Source organism: Equus quagga, chromosome 10 (assembly GCF_021613505.1).
Source record: "Equus quagga isolate Etosha38 chromosome 10, UCLA_HA_Equagga_1.0, whole genome shotgun sequence".
In the NCBI taxonomy this organism is placed as follows: domain Eukaryota; kingdom Metazoa; phylum Chordata; class Mammalia; order Perissodactyla; family Equidae; genus Equus; species Equus quagga.
This window is the reverse complement of record NC_060276.1, coordinates 19,308,937-19,331,979: the sequence shown is the minus strand read 5'-3', so window position 1 is coordinate 19,331,979 and position 23,043 is coordinate 19,308,937. Positions and strand designations below refer to the sequence as shown.

Here is a 23,043-nt window from a genome sequence, read left to right as displayed (position 1 = left end):
TAACTTCTCTGTATTTAAGTTTCCTTACCACTAAAATCACTAAACGGATAATCATAGAGTTGCTGTGAAAATCAAATAAATTAACACATTTGAAATACTTAAAAGAGTATCTGGCACATAGTAGGTGTTCCATAGTATTAGCTATCATTATTAGTAGTAATAAAGTATTTTCATTACTATACTTTGGTGTCATGGAAGAGAAAGGAAGACTTGTAGAGTTTGTGACCCATGTGAATGATGATGCTGAAATGGCAGCAGAGGTATTCCGTGTTTGAAATTCACAAAAATGAAATCTCTTCACTCTAACGTACTACTTTTAGGCTAAATCAGATGATATGAGGCTGAGTTCCATCTGGAATTTGTCTTGATGTTATACATGGAGAACTAAAATTCTAAATGTAACACACGTGTACTAGAACAACTCTACTTATTTGTACCACACAATGGACTGTCATTGCTAGTTTCCCCTGGTTTAAAAAAAAAATTTAAGGAAAGGACTTTGAAAAATCAAAAGTCATGCTAATCTACAAATAAACAGCAATGTTGAGATTGTGGGGATTCTTGTCACACCTGTCACCATTCCATGGAGAGGAAGGAACATCTATTGTATTTGTGAGATAGGACAGGCAGTACCATAGAAACTTCTCTGGGCTTTTACCCCACCCCTGCTTGCTCCTTGGTACAGGAGGAGGATTGACTTATCTGATTAGTAGTATTCGAACAAAAATAAACGCCCATTCACGGCTTAACCTCTGTATTCTGGCTCTCAGGTCAGAATGCCCTTGAGTTGAGGACCCTTTGTCTCTTGTAAAGAGAGCAGAGCTTAGTCAGGCACTGTTTTCCAGTGGCAGGCCTACAGGTCCACCTTGCTCTTAATTTCTAGCTTCCACTGAATTGGGACACAGGCCACTACTCTCAATGACACTGGAAGGGTAAGTCGTCTGTTCTGCAGACTCAATCTTCCCCACAGGTGGGTATCAAGGTACAGATTTGCAGCTGGAGATGGTAGGAAGCCTCATTAGGGCTTAGGGTCAAATCATGTTCTTGGATCCCATTTTACCTATAATAAAGCCGATACTACACTTTGTTTCTTACATGGCTCTTTGTGTTTATTCTCATTTTGATTCAGAACTGGAAGGAGAAAAGCACTCACACTTGCAAACCCTAACAAGCAGTAGCAGTAACTGTAAAAGTAATATCTGACAGTTTTCAAAACACTTTCCCCATTTAACAGATATGAAAACTGAGGCTTAATAAAAGGCTTCTGTGATTTACCCAGGGTCAAATACTAATAATAAGTGGCAAATCCAGCACTAAAATTACAGTCTTCTGTATTCTTTTCACTGCATGTCTGAGTACACTCCTTTCTCTTATGAAGGTCAGAGAGGCACTTAAAGATCCCAAGGTCAAGAATGACAGCTGCTGTGATAACTTCACTAAGCTAGCAGGAGAGAAAAAAGCCTCCCCAAATCTAAGAATCTTACTACCATGAAACTGAATTTTACTGACGTAACACTGATTTTTTTTCCAGACAAATCTTTATCTAAAAATCAAGAAATTGAAAGAAATCCTCCAGACAAAATTATGTAACAAAGTTTAAAACATGATTATAATTTTTTTTGCCTATTAGGATGGAGTGGCCCTAAGGTGGGCTTGGTTGGGGACACAAACTGTCCCCTGCCAAGTAAGCAGGTGTCACAAAGAGTTTCTTCTGTGATTTGCTGAGCTGCTGGAGTTCAGTGCCACACAAGCAATTCCCTCATAGGTGTTTCCCAGTCTCAAATTCCTTTTCTAGGCTTGAGATCAAAGGGCCCTCCCCTGTGTGGCAGGCAGAACAGATATGGGACCTCATGTACCACTGGGTTAGCTTGCCACAAATCATGTAATACTATTAGCATGGGGAAAGGCAGCTCCTCTAGGTTATAGATACACTTTCTGCAGTACAAATAAATCAATCACATGCCACAGTCCTAGCCAACTTGAAATGATTATTTAGGCCTGGTAATAATTAGTTCTGGTTCTGTCGCTAATTAACCACGTGAGTTTAGACAAGTCCCTTTTCTGGGTCTAATTTTCTTCATTTGTAAAAATGATGGAGTTAGACAAGGTTGCCTCCAACTCTAAAATACTATGATTCGACATCTACTACTAGCCTCTATATTACCAACACATGAGGGTGACTCACACTTCATGTCTGCCGAGAGAAGAACTCCTAGAGGTTCAGGTACAATGAAGTCACGAAATCATTCCAAACCTATTCCAATGTTTGGGGCAACTTAAGAGAGATATATTTGCATTTTTCTATCCTGCCTCTTTTGTGCCATTCTCAATCTCTCCCGCCCCCATGACAGTCCTTGAAGATGAAAAATTTCACACTGAGTTTCTAACAGACCTGAGAAAGAAAGAAGTCAGCTTACTTTTTTGATCCTCTAGTTATCAAGAAATGGTTTTATTTCTTGAAACTGTAATCAGATAAAAATGTCCAAAGGACTAAAGAAGCTATTAGTCTACTCTTTTTCATATTTTAATTCCATCTGAAGGAACAATAGGCTCTTCTTGCCTTTGGCAATATAATAATTCAGCTGACATGCTAGAAATACCACACACCAAGCTATAAAACGGTGGCATTTTCTCTCTTTAAAAACAATCAATGCTTTCATTTGTGGACTTCAAAGTACACATGAAATAAAAGTCTCAGTCCTGCAAATCTGAGGTAAATCAAAGGACTGTAGTGTCAGAGAAAAGTTTCCTGGTTCATTGTCCTTCTTCTAGGTAAGAAAAGAAACAAAAGTATTCCCAGGCAGACAGGTGCTCATCTCGTTTTATATTTCTCTTCCAAGTGGCCCTAAACAACTTCCCCTGATAACTCATTCCAATATAGTTCTTTCTTATGTCTGACTGAACCTCTCCTTGCTGCTCTGCAGGCCCACTTCCTCTTGATTAATCTGGCTTTGGCATGCTGGAACTGTTCACCGTCTTCCATATTGTCAAATCTCATTTTGACTTCCAGAAATTCTAAAGGAAACCTTGAGAACTGAGTTAGGGAGTCTATGACCAAGTTTAGATACCATCTGGAGGTCCTTATCGTATCATAACATCCCTGATGATGTTAGTCCACCTTAGTCAAAGTCATTTCTCCTCTCTGGTTATTAGTATCTCATCTGTAAAATGAAATTAATATGAAAATACATTAAGATAAAGAATCACTGTACCAATACAAATTATTATTAAATCAAAGGGTCTTCCTGGAAATCTTGAACTCTTGGGATTCAATCATTACTGCAAATGGAAAACAGTTGAAGATCCCTCTTCATACTGAGCTATTCATAATTAACATGAACTTTGGCAATATTGCTTAGTATTGGGCAGCACATATTTAAGTGCAAACCTATCTTTCAATACAGGCCCAGGAGAGAAGACAATGGAAACAGGACTATGTCTACATCTGGATGACCACTCTGGTATCATAATTACCCCAGGTGAATTGCCCACTCTTCCAGAGAGCTCACACTTTCTTTGACTACTAGTGTACCATGATGTTGCTTAAAACAATGCATTCAATTTTAGTCATCATCCAATTGGCCTTGTTGACTCATGGATTCTTCCACTTTAGCGGCAGTATTTGAGAAGAGAGATGGTATTTCTCCTGCTACAAAACCAGATGGATTTCAAAGCAGAAGGCAGTCGGCATCTTCTGGTCAGGAACTTATGATTTGACAAGGGTTTAACAGCCTTCTACACTGTAGCCGTATGGTATCATCTGGATAAGTGGACTCACTGCAATCTTAGACAATTTTTGCAGCTGCAGCATCACCGAGGAAACATTTCCATGGGAAAAAGGGTGAAATTCGAGAGCAAACACATTCTGAAGAATTCTGAGCTCACCTTAAGATAAAAGCTGCAAAGCAACCAGGTCCACAAAGAAAGAGCTTGTGGTCAAATGTTGCAGTAATATCTAATCCAGATTACTGATCTACTTAACAGAGGAGTTGTGACAGGACATCCAAACTCCACCTATCAGTTTCCTTTGAGTGCTCACGAAATTTCACCTAGTAAAGAGGTAAAGATTACATTAGGGCCAGGTGTTCTTTTCATAAGCACCTAAATTTGATGTCTAGCTGCTCTAAGGATGTAATCTCACAAATATCTGGAGTTTGACCTTTAGGGACAAGTGAGGCTGTCATGTCAGTTGATCAACATTAGATACCAAGTGCCCAGTTTTGTGCATAGCTCCACCATGGGAGTGACAAGAGAATAACAGGGAATATTAAGGCAAAGGGAAAGCAATTCTTCAGCCAGATATGTGATCAATTGACAAATATTTCTTGAGCATCTATTGTGTGCAAGACACTGTATCTCTTCTAAAAGACATAAGAGTCAGGGGTTCTTCCAACAAGGGGCTGATGACTGAGTTAAAAGGCTGAGACGTATCTGTATGAACAGATAACCAATAGTTCAAGGTTGTCTATAATCAGTGTCAAGTGATTCATATGAACATAATGACCAATGGGTTTCCAAGGTATAAGTGAACAATTCTAACCTGGATTATCCATAAGGCTTCCTGGAGAAGGTAGGACTTGCACTAGGGTGCTGTCAGTTGGACAGGATTTTGACAGGTGAAAGAGGAGGGAGGGCATGCTAGGCAAAGGAAATGGCATGAGCAAGGCACTGAAGTAGGCAGGCGCAGCGCCTGTTTGAAGAAAGGTAGCAGATCACCTTGGCTGAAATAGAAGACATTTTGAGGAGTAGCAGAAAAGAAAGCTGAAAAGAAGGAACCATGGGATCTCAGAGTTTGAAGGGATCCTAGGGATGATCAAATCCAAGCTCTGCCTACCTTATTCTCACATAAACACAGCTTTCCCAGTGTGCCACCAATGTTTACTACACATTTTAGTAATGGGTCCAGATTCCTAATATCTACAGACATAGTAATTTTCGAACAGCAGTTAGAGATAGGCTTTGGAGTTGGAGGCCTAGCTAAACCACTTGCTGGATACTCACCCTTGGGTAAGTGTATTTAACCTTTATATCATCCCTTATAAATGTGGATAATAGTGCACCAACTTTGAGTGGAGGTAGGAAGAAAAGGAGAAAGAATGCTTGAAGGAGACAGAAAAGGAAGAGGAATCTGCAAAGTGTATTGCCAAAGAAGGCAGAAGTAGAGAGGAGGCCAGGAAGGCAGAAGTAGAGAGGAGTCAAGGAAGGGGAGGTTGTTAACAGCAACAAATAAAGCAAACAGCTCAAGGCGGTTGAGACCTGCCAAAAGGCCATGGACTTTGACAATTTGCAGGTCCCTAGTGACCTTTAAGAAATCAATTTTCTTAAGCATAAAAGGTATAGTTTTATACGTAAGTATATACATGTAAAAGGAGAGAGGCAGTTTGTAGAAAAGGGAGAGGTAGGAGGGATGGGAAAGGAAGAAAAAAAGAATGTGTAGTGAGGAACTGGAGTTGCAGGCAAAGTCCCCTCCCTCATTTGCAGTGACAGGAGAGGGAGAGAGAGGGCTTTATTTCAAAGGGGTCACAGGGTTTGAGTGATGTAATGGCTGGATATGTAGCTCAGCTAGGAAGTGAAATAGCTGGTAGCTCCTGTAAAGACTTCCAACTCTACAGTTCCTTCTTGCCAAGATGCAGGGAATGGTGACAAAGGAAGAAAGAAGTTCCTACTCATAAAATATCTTCGCTCTTCCTTTTGTCTAGCACTGCATAGGAAGAAAAGACTATTATAATGCAATCTACCCATTTATAATACCATAAGATTGCCAGCTGAACAATTATAAGAGACTCCCTGTATAGTAAAACCTCATTAATTTGGACCACACTAATTTGGAATTTGTGGTAATTTAACCCGGGCTGGAGTTACCTTTATACTACTTACAACGAAAGGGTTCACTACGCAAATAATGCGAAAAAGATTGCAAGGGAGCTAATTTAGCCTGCCAGGGGCCTATTTCACCTATTTTAAAGAACATACTGTTTTTTAAGAACTTCAGCATATTCATTATCTGAATGTAAATTGATTCTGCTAATTATAGATTAGCATAATCTACTGCTAAAATCCTGTATCTGCAACAGTTACTTTGCTCTCACTGAATACACTCATTAGAAATAAAACTGCAATTCTTTAAAGTTAGATCACAATTCAGATGAACGCATATGTACTCCTTCCCCACCCTCACACGCTAACAGTTCAGGAGGTATTACTGTGAACTAGCACATCACTTATCATGAACACAATGGAAAAACTAATAAGTGATCAATAAAGGCCTCAGAGCAAAACAGATGTCTTAAAGTTGATGCCCTAAATCCTGTAACACTCTCCAGCGTAGGTTCTCTTACAGCTGATTTGCCTCTTACTTAACATACTAACCTGATCCACCAACTTGGAAAGCAGGCTGTTTTTTGTTTTTTTTTTTTTAAAGTTCATAACTAACTAGAAGGAGAAAAAAGGCTGCTACATGAACGCACACTGAGAGAACTAGAAGTGGCTGCAGACTGCAGAAAGGAGACAGGACATGTATAAAATGTGGCTGTAATAACTAAAAAAACACCACAATCTAGAACAACTCAGTGTAGAGTTAAAAGGCCTATTTCCTTAGAAACCTTGAAAACTATAATAGAGTATTAGAGTGCAGTACAATAACCAATGACTGGAATTACACCTCTAAATGATCAAGAAAAGTTGAAATTATGTTGAATATATGCCTTAAAAAGGCAGACAACTTTATACACACATACATATATGATTTCTATCTATAATGGTTAACCTAAAAATGTGAAATGTATTGACACTCAAAAATATGAAGTTCATAGTATTATATAATAATAATGATAAAATAACAGCAACATTTATTAAGTGATTACTGTGTGCAGATCTCATGCTAAGCACTTTACCTATTAATTTCATTTTATTCTGCTAACAAACCTAAGAGGTAGGTTTTAGTATCATTTCTACTTTACAATTGAAGAAAGTGAAACTCAAGAGTTTAAGGAACCAACCCCAGGCCACTGACAGAGATAGAGCTGGGATTAGGACTCAGGCCAGTTCCTCGGCTACACGCTAGGCCTTTCAATGCTCCAGAAAACACAGCTCTCTAAGAATCACTCTTTTCCTGAGCACTTCAGATAGCTAATGTTTTACTGTATTTTCGTTTTTCCAAACTCATATTTAACAGATATCTTGATTTATAAGCAGGAAGACCTCTGATCTAAGTGTCAGATATGATGTTATATGTTTGTAAACATGCTCCATGTTATAAACTGAATGTAAAAGTAATAGTAAAAAACAGAACAAAACAAAAACGAAAACAATATGACATGTCTTTTAGGCCCATCCCATAATCTCAGATCACTCTCTATATACCACAGATAATATTTTCAAATGAACAGCCACACAACAAAGAGATGAAATTTTAACATATCAAATTACCAATTAAGATCTGATTCTCCTATTGTTTCCTCACTCATTTTGGAGAAATTTAACATGAGAATAGGCCAATGGAGCATGAAAGAGAGGGGGTATTGCAGGGGAGGCTAAAAATTCAGTTGGCTGTTATAGAGGATTTGAAAAATCTGTTTGTCAGCTGTTCTAAGAGAGCTACGAGGGCACAAAACACATGTGGGCTTAGTGCGTAATGGGGGAAAGAGTGGTGGGGTAGGGAGATGCAAACATAAGCAGTTATGTGCATTAGAAACACAAGTAAGGGTAGCCTGCCACATGTACACACAAAGAAAACTGTACAGTGAAACTATTTACTCATGCAATTCTTTCTACCTAAATCAATGTTCTTTATTCATCTCTTCTTATCTCAAGCCTATCCATTCAAAGGACAACTACAAATGTCACTTCTGCCGTGAAGTGTTCCGTGATGCCCAAGGCTGAATTAAACTCCTCCCCGATTTGTGCTCCATATGCTTTTTTTTCCTTTTACACATTTACCACATCACTGATGATACTCTGTCTTGTTATTAGAGTTATTTATGTATGTGTTTTTCCCTCCTCTATCCCACCATGAGTTCCTTGAGGGCCGGGGACTCTTTCTCATTTCTGTAGTTTCTACAAACCCTAGCACAGTGCCCACCACATACTAGGCTGTAGGAAAGTGTTGACTCAATAGCACTGGCTTAACAGAGTGCATTATCACCTAGCTTACCTGAAGGAGCATTTGTTCTCTTTCTTTTCTTGCTTGACTCCCCTCCATTCTCAATGAGGCCTTCTGTGACCAGAGGGCCACTGGCACTACCAAACTGCAGGGGCTCGTTGTTGTTGGCAGGGTCAAAGGGCAGCTGGTTCAATCCTAAAGAAAAAAAAGAAAGCCAAAATCCAGACTCCATTGAGGACTGGGATGTCTCCAGATTTTATTATATGAGCCTCTAGAGGAAAATTCTCTCACTCTTAAGAGCCTGGGAGTAACAGGTGAACTCCTTAAAGCCAGTTGCCCTCTATAATTTTTACAGTTCTTGTTGACAAGTATAGAATTAAAATATAGGCTTTTATAGGACTGTGGCTCTTGCATTTGTAAATTCCCTACTGTTTCTGGGAAATTAACATTTTTGCCCACAAGCTATTAATTGTCTTCTACTTCCTCCCTTAAAGAGATAGGATACTCTTTAACTGTGGCTATGGTTGGTCCCACTCTTCCTTTGAAAAAACTTGGCCACGTGTTCCTTAGATTATCTGTTGACATCTTTCCAAGGGTTGTTGAATTGATGCAGATATAATCATTAGACTATCCTGGTGTTAAAGTCACTTCCAACCATAATATAGAGGTTTCCAAAGAAGCACACCATAACTTCACAGCAAATAAGAAAAGGAAACAAAGATACAGAACTCGCAAGGGGGTTATTTAGTAGTTGGAGTGATGGGGAGTTACGACCCAGGTTTGGGTAGTGTTAATTCCATCCTCTTCAAATAATGTCAGAAGCATGGTCACTTTACTAGTTGCTGCTGCACCATATAAAATGGCAAAAGGCATTTTCTACTCTCCAAGTCTTACACGGTTCAGCAAGGGACGAGTAGAGAGACTTTCTTACTCCTTTGGCAGCAGCACCTAGAATTTCAAGTGTTTCAATTAAAACTTCATGAAATGTGGAATCAAAAGCTTTGTCAAAACTCAAAGTTAAGCGATCTCTCCTAAGCCTTTTATATACTAGTTCCCTAATCCTATCAAAAGAGGAATCAGGTTGGCTTGCCATGGCTCATTCTTTAACCCTCAATTTTTCTATGGCCTGCAGCCGTACAATTCTTGAGGCAATGTAAAATATCAATAAAGGCTTGGAATTCAGTCAGCTACAGGTCAATCAAGTTTCATTAAAATGAATGCTAAAGTTCTAATAAAATGACTTTATGTTACAGTCATGTGCCACATAATGTTTCAGTCAATAACCAATCGCATATATAATGGTGGTCCCATAAGATTAGTACCATATAGCCTAGGTGTGTAGTAAGCTATACCATCTAGGTTTCTGTAAGTATGCTCTACGATGTTTGCACAACAATGAAATCTCCTAACAATGCATTTCTCAGAACGTATTCCCATTGTTAAGGGATGCATGACTGTACTATTTTTAATAAAAAGTACCCCTATGCTAACGTTTTCAGGCCACGTAACAAGTAGTAGTTCTTCAGCAATCAGACTCCACTAGGTACACCTCCATTAAATGTCTTCTGGAACCCGTCAAACATTCTTCCTTTACATTATCTAACTAAGTGAAAGAATGAAAACTTGCTTCTGTAAGTCAACCATTCACTGCATCATATCTATGTCCCATTAAATCCCTACTATGACTAGAACTAAAGAAACAAACACCGATTGCTATGTATTAGAAAATATTCAGATCATGACCAAGACTATTTTCAAAGACTAGATTTTTATATAATTTACACATGAAGTTATTTCTTGTACCTGAGTAGTCCCAGAGTCAAATATGTGTAGTATTCCAAAACTTTTCTTGGTATTTCTTTCTGCAATATCATACTGACCAAAACAAGTTTGACGGAGGGTAGGATGGTATAGTGGAAACTATGTATGTTGGAGCCTGACAGATGAGGGTTCAAATCCTGACTCTGTCTTTTACTAGCTGGGTAGCTTTTGGTAATTCATGTAATCTGCCTTAGTCTTAGTTTCACAAGGTGTAGAAGGGATGTGATAACATTGCACAGGGTTGCTGCAAAGATAAACATACTTTGCATAACATATATTTAAAGCTATGATTATCTTATTATTCTTTTTTTTTAAAAGATTTTATTTTTTTCCTTTTTCTCCCCAAAGCCCCCCGATACATAGTTGTATATTCTTAGTTGTGGGTCCTTCTAGTTGTGGCATGTGGGACGCTGCCTCAGCGTGGTTTGATGAGCAGTGCCATGTCTGAGCCCAGGATTCAAACCGACGAAACACTGGGCCGCCTGCAGCGGAGCGCGTGAACTTAACCACTCAGCCACGGGGGCCAGCCCCTATCTTATTATTCTAAGTGAATTAAAGTAAACTTTCCCTGTAAGTTTGTAAGTTCTTCTAAGGAGGATCTCGATCTCTCTCGATCTCTGTCCCCCCCACACAACTGTATCCTTGGTGCCTAGCACCATGTCTGGCATGTAGTGAGTGTTGAATGAATGCTCAATAGGTGCGAGTAGGTAACTCATTGTATTAACGCACGTAGTAGTTAAACACTTGACAGCTGATAATCAAGAATTAATGCCACAACTTAAAAGTTCTGGTGCTGATTATATTAACATTACTTAAACTAATTAGATTTCAAATGCAGTTCCACTATTTGAGTACTATACTGCAGGATGGTGACATCTTGATCAAAAGGAATGCTCAGAGATTAAAAGGTTCTGATTAATGATGGTTAATCAGAAAATTTTATTCTTATTTTGTTTTGCATTTGGTAATTTTACAGAATAATATGTTAGTCCATTTTCCTTCCTTAAGTAGATGACTGAGGATCTTACAGAGCTTCAGAGCCATGATCTGTAAAAGGAGGCTAATAACAGTACCTAACTCATCAGACTGTTAAAAGGATTAAATGAGATAATGTATGTAGGACATTCTGCATCACATCTGGCATATAGTAGATGTTCAATAAATATTAACTGCTTTTTATCATAATTTTGAATTTCCATTTTTAATTTCTAGAACTGTTAATGTACAATGTGAGGAGACTGGTCTGAATTTGCCCTGATCCAAGGATATACCCTTCTCTCCCCACTGAACCTTTTCATTGCTATTTGTACTTTTTTCTAAAAGTTGAAGGAGTCCAGGAAAAAAATCTGACAAATTAAAGGTATTCAGTCATAAGCATTTGACTATAATTGTACTTGCCTTTTATTTAGTCCCAGATGATAACTCTGGGGATTTAGGTATTTGTTTCTTGATACTAACGTACAGATTTTTATTTGGCACTGAATAAGACTGAGATTTCAGGTATTTTCTGTATATCCACCTCATATATGATCCAGATATATGAAAATCCTGAAAATTTGGCACACTATCTCAGGCCTTGTTTTTTATAGAAAAAGATCTGATATCAAGGAGAGAAAGACATCCAACTCAGTAAGCTGATTCATTGAATACAAATCCAAATTTTACGTTATCCAGGACCCAATACAGTCTCCAAAGATTTGTAGTTGAGAACAAGGGATATAGAGATAGCAAAATCCTATGACATCAGTGCTTCCTAGCTACTTTTATTGTATTGTTTCATTCCTTCCCTAAGATAGCACTACATAATCCAATAAATCAGTAAATTAATAGGTACTTACAGGATCTTTTCTGTGTCATGTATGTGTGATACATGCCAAATGCTATTTTAAGTAAAAGAATCCCATTAAAACTATCTAAATTCTAAAAAGAAAGCCATCACTTTAATTTCAAGAATTGTCGTTGCTGAAATTTCAATTATGATTTAAATGTAAAATATTAGCAATTACCATATTGTACTTCTCACCCCAACTACAGACTTTATCCTTAAATCTCTTATGGAAGCTATATCATATTTCTACTAGACATGATGAAACTGGAAAATATTAGATTAGGAAGAAACTTTCGAGGTTATCTAGTTCATTCTTCTATGCAATGCAGGAATCTTATCTATAGAATTCCTGACAGGCCTAAATCCAGGCGGCACTTTTTAGCCTGGGGACCATTCCATGCTATCCTCTTCAAGATTCAGCTTGCTTTCCTTACCTTTTTAAAAACCATCATCTATTCTATTTTGAGGGTTCCTTTCATCTCCCTGCCTATGAAGTAGGATGCATTTTGTTGAATTGTTAACTTGCTTATTGTCCCTAGAGTGAGCACATGGGATGTCTAACTTTTTAAGGGTTCTACTGATAATCACTGCAAACAAACTCCAAGAAAACAAAAACCAAATGAAGGAGTCATAGATAATTAACAGAGCAAAGTTAGAAATTTTCTAATGTCTTATACATTTTTCATAGTCCTCGCCTTTTCATTCCTGAGGATATATTTAATAAAACTTTGAAACTTGCCTATTCATTTCTCCTCACAACGTTTCCCCTCATTGCCTAACTCCACAACATGCAGTTTGTCTAAAAGGAATCACGAATTGATAAAATAAAGGAAAATAGATAATAAACATTAGTGTTGTAGATATCTGCTATTTCTGTATCTTATGCTCACAATTAAACAAGTCCATCTTGTAACGTAATCTCATCTAAAAGCAGGTTGACTGGTTTAGACAGCTGACCAGCTGCTATTTCATGTCATGTCAAAATACAGATTATCTGACTTCATAACACACATGAAGTCACTTTAGAAAGTATGCATATTGGAAAGCGTGGGGGTGGGGTCCTTGGAGAATGACATTTCTCACCCAATGGAACCAGGGGATTAAACATCGCAGAATGAAGTGTGATTCTCAGTGAATCCTCCAATCTGCAGGTCAAGGAGTTCACATGCAATGATGTCTGCCATACAGATGCAAGTAATGCCTGGGCTTTGAGGACAGCACTGAAGAATTTTCATGATTCTTGTGAAAGAAGATCAATGATCTCTTTGTGCCCAGCTGCTGTTATCGTTACTGTGACAATTCACTTTACAGAGCTTTCCACTATCAAGTTAAATTAGGACTAACCTTCATGATGCAATCTAACACTTTTAATGGTTGCCCCAGGTTATAGTACTGAAATGTGACCCTTGGGTTCCTGCCACTTATTTGCAGCTGTGGCCCACAGACTTAAGGTGGTACAACCTTAGCAAAAAAGGAACACAATTATTCTCTGGATTAGTTCCCTTCAAAATAAAATGGATAGGTCCTGTGAAATCTGGTAAATTCAATTCAAGGCAGCAATCTCCAGACAGACATTCATGTTGAAAAAATAGAATATCAGTTTTTGGCAAAAAGAACATTGTAGCTAATTTGTGTATAAAACAAATTTCTGTAACCTGGGTCCTATTTTCCAATTGACTTCAGTTTAAAATCAGATATGGGACTCGATGGTAAAGGAAAGGAGAGGGTCTCCAAATTAGTTTTTAATTCAAAACTTTTGCAGAAATAAGGGGTGAGGGTAATGGCCAGGCCCTTAATGTGCTGTCAGATGCTTTTGTAGGATTTATCCATGCCTGGGAGCCCCTCCTCCTTCCTCACTTTAGGCGTGAAAACCTCTGACTTTACATTTTCAGCTCTCACTACCCAGCCGCTCCACCTGCTACTTCTGAGGGAATATTTACAATGTCTACAAGAGTTGAACTGCAATATCACTCTCCAGCCACAGGGGTTAACGGCCAAAAAAAATGAACATTTCTCAGTTCCAGGTCTTAGCTGATGTCAAACAAATGAAACCTACTTTGTCAATTTCATGAGTTCAATATTCTGTATAACTGGTTTAGCTGAAGCAAGGGTAATTGAAAAAGATTAACGGGTGAGTGAGGGTAACGGGGAGGTGACGAAAAAGAAAAGGGCCAAAGTCCTCTTCTGTTAAGGTGCTTGTTTGAATGGTGGTGAAGATAAGAACTTTCAGAACAAAATTTACGCTTAAGTCACCTTTTTCAAGGTGTGATACAGGTCACAGGCAGATTTTCATTTACGGTGACCCTTCAGCAACTTGTAGTGATTCCCCAAACTTCCTGGTCAGGCATTCAAGTCCTTCATAGTAAGGCCCCACCCATTCTGAGCTTTGTCTCCTACTACGCGCCCCAGCTTGTACTCTACCCCAACACTTCTCAAACTTTAATGTGCACACACGTTCCCTGGAGATCTTGTTAAAATGTAGATTTTGATTCAGTGAGTCTGGGTTGTGGTCTGCTTTTCTAAGTTCCCAGATGACGCTGATCCTGCTGGTGTGGGGAATCACACTGAGTAGAAAAGGCTGACACTTACGGGACTATCTAGCATTCATCGAATCATTCCAGTACTTTCCTACTTCCACACCTTTGGCTCATGCTGCTCCTCCATCTCTTTCTTGATTTCCAACCTTCAAAATACTATCCTTCCTTTAGAGTTTACCTTAGATACTATTTCCTTCATGATGCCTTTCCTTAATCCACTTTCACCGAACCCAATTCACACACAGCAATGGAGCAGGGCCTGCAGGGGAACTACCATTCATTGGCTGTTAAGAATGTGCCCTGCTTTACATATATCATCCCATTATTTTATTTTCTAGTTATTATTCCCATTTTACAACAAGGAACAGAGTTTAAGTAAATTTCCCAAGGTCACACAGCTAATAAGCAGTAGAATAAGGAACTTGGGATTTTTTAAAACACTATTCTTGCCTTCCTCAGATCTTAACCTGTACTTTTTCTATGACTTTTAGAGCATGCCTTGTGTTATAATTCTTTGAGTATTTGTCTTATCTTCCCCCTTCCCGCCTTGCCTTGCCCTACCACCATTAAAGTTGTAAATTCCTTGAGGACAGACTTTACATCCCATTTTTTAAACCTCTCCTACCCCAAGATGCCTGGCATGGTACCTTGTATAATATCATAAGCTCTCAAGAAATGTGCACTGAACTGAACACAGCTACAAATTTCAGTGGAACAGTTGTGTTTCCCATCCCAGATGCCAACCAACCTGCTGCTGGGGCTCATATTAAGGGAAGAAGGAAGGATGACTTTGGGGTTCCTTCAGCATTCTTGGTATCCCCTCCATCCTAGGATCCCTGAAGACTCTTTCGAGAGTAGTGGTAGACTATCATACACTCTACCCTTAACCTTGACTCTGCATAACTTCGTTCTCCCTTTCCAAGAGACAGAACAGTCCTTCCACTAAGACCCTTATATGAGAAAACACTATAAAAGAAACCCCACATATGGATCTTTTCTTAATAGTTCTATAGACACCAGGTTACAGATTCCTGCTTTACAAACTACAGTTAAGAAAAGGCAATCTCTAGAGATGTGCTGTCCGATACAGTAGCCATTAGCCACATGTAGCTATTTAAATCTAAGTTTAAATGAATCAAAATTAAATAAAATGAAAAGCTCAGTTCTTCAGTTACACTAGTCACATTTCAAGTGCTCAATAGCCACACGTGGTTAGTGGCTACTGTATTGGACAGCATGGTATAGCATATTTCCATCATCACAGGAAGTTTTACTAGACAGCTCTGCCCTAGAGTAAGACCTGGATTCAAACCACATCTGCCACTTACTAGGTGTGCCACTTACAAGGTGTATAAGACAAGTCACTTGATCTCTCTGGGACTGTTTCTGCAGTATAAAATAGGGCTGATAATTTTCCTCACTTCCTCACAGGGAAGTGAGGAAAATTAAATAAGAGAATGTATGTTTAGGATCTAGCATGTATTAGACACTAAATAAGTGTTAGCTCCCTTCTTCTAACCCAGTCTTGGACTTATATGCATTTGCCTCAAAAATGGAATAAGAAAATTTGAGTAGTGTGTCTCCTTAGGCCCTCAGACTACATTCTATTTATTGCTTGGAAGATGTTAGCCTTGCATTCCTTTTATAAGCCTTTTTCTTTCAGATAATACACAGCCATCAAGGTAAATCCTTAATAAATAATGCTGGGAGTAGTCAGTGACTGCTCTTTGCTTCCACTATTTTTAGGAGGAGAGACCATATTTGTCACCACCTTGAACTTTCCAACATGAAAGAACCACATTTTCCCCTTACAACTAAAATGCCTCCTCTCAAAGCTTTAATCAGTGCTCAGTTTCAGCTGGGTGCTGTATTATTAGAATACTGCTAATGGTGACACTAGAGCTGGAATGGAGAAGGACCATTTCTCTCTAAATCCATATTTTCCTATGCTCCGAATGTTCTCTGTTTTTCCTGTAGGGCTGACATCTCCCAGGCCTGATAAAGGTGAATTATTTGAGAAAAGCCTGAACTAAATCTGTTAAGGCGTTTGAGTTCCATGAGCAGGAAAGCAAAATACATATTTCCAACTTCAAGAAGAAGAATGCTTCAGGACTTTTGTCCCCTGTACAATTTAAGGCCTGGAAACACAGTAAAATCACATTCCTCAATGAAAACAAAGTTCAAAAAAATTGTTGATTTGATAGAACAGTTCAAAGTGACAGATGGTAGATGGGCAATCTATCATTTTCCTTAGGATAAAGTCTGGCAGTCTTCAGAGGAACTGAGAAGAGAAAGCTTTATTTTCCTGTACTTTAGCCCTGGGAACAGTAACAGCAATTACCCTTCTCTCCACATCTTTTGGGGTGGGGGATGAGAAGATGGTGATTCATCAGTGGCTGCTTTGAGCTGGCTCTAGGCCATGCTGCAATTCCTGTTGACCAATTTTCCACCTGAGTGACAGGAAAAGGGCAGGTTCCTAACACACTGACCATTAGGTTATCTGTTTAATACTTGCCTGAGAACGTTCCCAGAGGTACTGTATTATGGGTGTCTCTGTCTAAATAAAATAAATAATTGCAGATTTCAGAGCCTGAGGATAGAGAGTTGTTCTGGTATTGAAATTAGTGTCTATCTTGTCAGATACGTAATGAGGTCTTCCCTTCAGGCTGATTGATTTCATAAAGCTGAAGTAATTATCAAAAGTAAGCACAGTTCTTCCTTCAGAAACCACTCTACTGCTTTTGAAAACCAGCTAGTCAGCTGGATCTGGTCAGGAGCCTAGGCTGATCCAGTTCTTTGAGTAGGAACAGTTACTACACACAGAGTACACAAATTTCCTCTAGTAGATTCTTAAGATGCCAGTAAATAAATTATAAACAAGGTTCAGCAAAATAATTTCACGTGCTGTAAGTGAGTGAAAATTGAAGGAGCAGTCAGATAAATCTGCATTTCAGTGTAGGGTGTTTTGAAAGGGAGAGTGAGAGCTGCAACTCTATTGGTCTTTGGAGAGCTAATTTTATCAATTAATGTTAGAAAGATATTGGCATCCTTTAAGACTGATGGAATGAATAACATTTATATCTTTGCTTTTCCCAAAATTACACAGTGATTTCACCAGATTTCCTTTCTTCATTCATTCAGGCTTCATTAACTATTTATCCAATCACTGTGCTACAATTTTAATTACCTTCTAATTAACCAATGATGAGTTTGTGATTTAGCATTTCCTAAAGATAGAACTACATAAATACAGTAAATCTTCATTTACATGTTCAAAAGTTTTATCCTCCCTCATTCCCCCCATCCCATTAATTTTGCTATAGTGTATCATTAATGTTCTGGAGTTATGCTTTCTGCATTCCTGTCTTTGATCCTCATTTGAACTAGTTTTCCAAGAATGTATGATAAATAGCCCTGCTATTGGCTGTGAAATTAAACATACAGGAGAAAACAGAGGTTCCTGTAACATGCTAATGCATCTTTAGAGATCTATACCTCTCCTATAACAGTTCTACCTCAGGAGTATCAATCCCGGGTGTTAACAAGTGATTAACTCCTTTAGAGAAGTCCCTGGGCTGAAGACAAACCTACTACCTAGGGGAAAGCCAGAATCTACTCCTTCAGAAAACACTGTAACTATAAAGGAAAAAGCCTGCAAAAAAGAACTAATCTGTGTTTGAAATAAGTTTTAGTACTGTTATAGTATAAAAGAAAAAGTAGGATCTTAATTTTGCTCTATTCTGGAGTCTGAGGTATTCAATACATATTGGAATGAATGAATCAATGAAATAATACTGACAGATAGTCTCTCTCCTTATTTATCCAATTCATTCAAACAATTCTGTGTGCCTGGCAGTGTACTAGGCCCTAGGATTTCAGTACTTGATAAGACAAAGCTTCTTTCCTCAAAGAGATCACAACCAGAAAGAAAGGCAGATAAATACACAGGAAATCTGGCCCAAATTACTGCATCAGCTTCATTCCTTGCCACTTCCCCCAAGCATCCTTGCTTCAGTCATACTACACTTCTCAAATTCCTCAAACATGCTATGTCTTCTCGTGTCTCTTTGCTTTTTTTAAAAAAATTTATTTTATTGTGGTAATAACACTTAACATGAGACCTACCCTCTTAATTTTTAAGTGTACAATATTGTATCATTAACAGGCATGATGCTGTACAGCAGATCTCTAGAATTTATTCATCTTGCATATTTCAAACTTTATGCTTGTTGATTAGCAATTTTCCATTTCCACTGCCACTCAAGCCACTGGTAATCACCACTCTACTCTCTGATCCTATGCGTTTAAATATTTTGGATACCTCATATAAGTGGAATCATGCAATAGTTGGCCTTCTTTGACTGACTTATTTCACTTAGCATAATGTCTTCAAGGTTCATCCATGTTCTAGCATATTGCAAGATTTCCTTCTTTTTCAAAGCTGAATAATATTCCATTGTATATATATACCACACTCTCTTTATCCATTCATCTGTCAGACATTTATGTTGTTTCCAAATTTTAGCTATTGTGAATAATGCTGCAATGAACATTGGGGTGCCAATATGTTTCTGAGATCCTGATGCCAATTATTTTGGATAAATACCCAGAAGTGGGATTGCTGGATCATATGTCAGTTCTATTCCTAATCTTTTGAGGAACCTCCATATGTTTTCCATAGCAGCTGCACAATTTTGCATTCCCACCAATAGAGCACAAGGGTTCCAATTACTCCATATCCTCACCAACACTTATCTTTTTTTTCTTTTTTGATAATAGCCATCTTCACAGGTGTGAGGTGATATCTTATTGTAGTTTTGATTTGCATCTCCCTTATGATTAGTGATGCTGAGTACACATTTTCATGTAGCTTTGGCCATTTGTATATCTTCTTTGGAGAAATGTCTATTCAAGTCTTTAGCCCATTTTTCAATTGGGTTATTAGGGGATTTTTTGCTATTGAGTTGTAGGAGTTCTTTATATATTTTGGAAAATTTTTAATCCCCTATGTTTTCTCCCACTCAGTAGGTTTCCTTTTTATTCTGTTGATTGTTTTCTTTGCTGTGCTAAAACTTTTTTAGTTTGATGTGGTACCACTTGTCTATTTTTGCTTTTGTTGCCTTTGCTTTTGGTGTCATATCATGAAATCACTGCCAAGATCAGTGTCATGAAGGTTTCCCCCTATATTTTCTTCTAGGAATTTTTCAGTTTCAGGTTTTATGTCTAAAGGTTTAATCCATTTTAAGTTGATTTTTGTGTATGGTGTAAGATTTGGGTCCAAATTCATTCTTTTGCTTGTGGATATCAGTTTTCTCAATACCATTTGTTAAAGAGATTATCTCTGTTTCGTGGTTTTTGGTTTTTTTTGGTGAGGAAGATTGGCCCTGAGCTAATATCTGTTGCCAATCTTCCTCTTTTTTTTCTCCCCAAAGCCTCAGTACATAGTTGTATATCCTAGTTGTAGATCATTCTAGTTCCTCTATCAGGGATGCTGCCACAGGATGACTTGATGAGAGGTGTGTAGGTCTACCCCCAGGATCTCAACCGGGGAACCCCAGGCTGCCAAAGTGGAGTGTGTGAACTTAACCACTCAGCCATGGGGCCGGCCCCCATATCTTTTTCTCGTTATGCATTCTTGGCACCCTTGCTGAAGATCAATTGACAGCATATGTGGATTTATTTCTGGGCTCTCTATTCTGTGCTTCTGTACATACCATTCCCTGTGCTTGAACTATAATTTTCCCTTTTCTTCACCTGGAGAACTTTTACTTATCCTTCAAAACCCTGCTCAAATGTCACCTCTTCACTGAAATGTTTTCTATTCCCCAAAGGCTCTTTCCACAGGAGTACAGAGTCTTTTTATCAGAGCACTTACTGCAGGACCTCAGGGTTCATGCTGCATGTTTGCGGGTTTGTGTGTGATCTGCGTGGGGGGTTGTTAACATCTGATCTGTGCCTTAGAAAACTCAGGCTTATGGCAGAACGAAGGATGCAGTGGAGGTGAGAAGGCACCAGAGGCAGAGAGAGCAGTTAGATACCACAGTGATAGAGCAGAGAGATGACAGCAGTGTCACTTCAGACTGTGGCAATGGATGGAAAGAAATGAATGGATTTCAGAGATATTCATGAAGTAGAATCATGTGGATTTAGTATCTGATTGGACCTGGAAGTTGAGGGAAAGAGAGGAGTCTGGGATGACTCCATTTTAAAACCAAAGTCACAGTTCTGAAAATCCTGCAAGGTTTGTGGGCTTCAATATGAGAAAATGCACAATCTATAGGAAGCACATCCACAAAGCTATGCTGAAAAATAAAACCACTTCTAATCTCCATTTACCATGGCATAAAGGCTGCCAGGAAACACCAGCGAATGGCTTACTTGACCTTTACTATGTATTCTTAACAAAGCCTGTCAAAAGATATCAATCCCTCCAGAAAAAAAAAAAGCATAACAGTCTAAGAGGCAGGATAACATAGTATTGGGCTAAGGAGGGAGAAAAACGTTTTAATAATAGGTCTCAGACTTGGTTTATTTTGTCTACAGCATTCACTGACAAAAGTGTCTCTGAAGGTCAGGAATACTTAATAGATTCCTTTCCTTTCTCCTTTCATATTTCTCCCTCTTCTTCTCCTTCCAAACGACTCCTCAAAATGGTCTTATTAGAAAATCTTGCATTTTAATAGCAGTTGTCTTTTGGTTATTATAGTTTGTTGGATTAAGCTGACAATTCTCCTTTTAACAACACTCAAAGAAAGCTTGGAAAAATTAATGCTACGTTGTTTTCCTCCCTGCCAAAGAATATAGCAATGTAATTGTCTCCTTGAGAAGAAGCACTATAATCATCTTTAACTTTAAAGTAAATTCATTTTAGGAAGATGCTTTGAGACAAACAACTGACAGAGCAAATCAGAGCTCCTAGGAGATTGTGAAGTGATGGACTAAGTTGAAGAGAATGCCATAGCTGAATACAATTCTATGAACATTTTCAACTTAAGAGTTTCTCTGTAACAAAATAGCACTGTATGGGAGTTAGTCATGTTACATGGTGTGAGATGGGCCTTGAACATTGCACAGATTCTTAACATCTGAGAGTTTTAGGCACCCGAGAGGCAGCAAGCATACAATCCAATTATTCTGATTAAACAATAGAGGAAGCTGTTGTACCAAGCGAAGTCACAGGAGTGTGACAGCATGGTAACTTTCCAAAACTGCTTTAAGAAGAATCCAGGACTGGAAAAGTCCTAAACATCCTCTCAATCCAACTTATGTCACTGGGATCTTGGAATGGGTCTCAAAAGCCAAAGTGTTACTCTGATTTAGAAGATCATTTCTACTTTTACTCCCTCCCTAATTGAATCCATCTCCATCTTCCATTGTGGTTGTTTTGTTATTTTTTTCAGCCCCTCCCCCTTAGATGTGGGGAAATGCATCCCTTGGAGACAGATTTGGATTGGTAACTTTACAGCCTTCGTAAATTTACATGCTTAGAATTTCCTGGAAATTGGGCACCTGTCTAGGATGATGGTGGAAAGAAGAAATGAATTGCAATGAAGTAAGGCCTTAGATACCTGACCAAGCAGCCTAGCCTCCTGAGCAGATGCCCAGCAGGACAATATAGCCACAGTGCAGTAAACCAATTCTATTTAAGGGTCCTCCTCTTGGGATTCTAAAAGGCAAATGTTTACTTTGGTACACATGTGATCTACATCTGGTTTTCTACAAAATGAACAGCACCAAAAGCAGCTCCCATATTCTTTTGTTTTTCACCAGCTACTTCCTGCCTCGACTCAGTCCCTGACATCATAGATTTGTTAGGAGTGTCCCCAGAAGAGATTGAGACTTTAAGGCAGTGTGTCTCATCCTTGGCAACAGATTAAAATCACCTGGGGAAAATTTTTTAAAAATACCAATGCCTGAGTTCCACCCCCCCCCCCCCCCCGCCCCCGCAGAAATTCTGATTTTATTGGTCAAGGTGGGGCCTACACATCTGGTTTTTAAAAAGTGATTCTAATGTGTAGCCAGGACTGAAAACCACTGCTCTAAATGGAGCAAATGAGTATGCACTCCCCAAAGTGCTGTATTTTTTATGTTAAAACCAGATAACACTTGGAGGGAAGTTCATTTACTCATTACCTATAATATGCAGGGAACTGTATTGGTTGTGTTGTATAAATAGGTTAGCCTTAAACGTGTCCAGTTTATGATGCTTCTATGGAAAAGATGGAAAGAATGATTAGAAGAGTTTCTGACAAACAAGCAAAGAAACTGAAGTTCTGGGAAAAAATTAGGCAAAGCATAATTATAGGATTATATTCCTTTCCTTGCTCCAGGAGATACCAGCTAAAATACTTCAGAAATATTATGTCTGCTTTCTTACCTCCAGAGAAAGATTCAAACTGCTTCAGGGATTGGCCTCCAATCTCACGATCCTTGGGACTCCAGGCCAGTCACCCCTGCCCTCAAGTAGACCATTCATTTATGCCACTACATGCACAATGTCATGAAGAATGTTGGGAAGCATTGCATCTAAACTACAACTAAAATTTAATAAAATCAGGCTGCCGTGGTTTGCCTATGTCACCTGTCACCTCAACGATTCCTCAGTGATCCCACTGAACTTTAGGAAGAATTTGGTAAAGTAAAAAATGCAAAGGAAGCAGTCAAGTATAGTGGAAGAACAGGCCACAAAGACACAGGCTCTGGTCTCTGGTCTTCCATCAACTCAGTGGGGAACATTGGGCAAGTCATTCTTGGTT

At 38.6% G+C, this 23,043-nt stretch overlaps 1 protein-coding gene across 11 annotated transcripts in view; it reads right to left on the bottom strand.

The window, feature by feature from the left end:
* ENOX2 (ecto-NOX disulfide-thiol exchanger 2) overlaps nucleotides 1-23,043 on the bottom strand; it is a 259,169-nt gene that overhangs the window by 148,027 nt on the left and 88,099 nt on the right. For 9 of the 11 annotated variants that reach the window (XM_046673947.1, XM_046673946.1, XM_046673938.1 and 6 more), the window contains one exon: nucleotides 8,153-8,296. The exons of the other annotated variants lie outside the window; for them this stretch is intronic. Coding sequence is in view for 2 of the 9 variants with exons in the window: in XM_046673938.1 (XP_046529894.1) it covers nucleotides 8,153-8,296 (144 nt within the window). In the remaining 7 variants the exon portion in view is untranslated. The remainder of the gene's footprint in view (nucleotides 1-8,152; nucleotides 8,297-23,043) is intronic. 11 annotated transcript variants of the gene reach the window in all.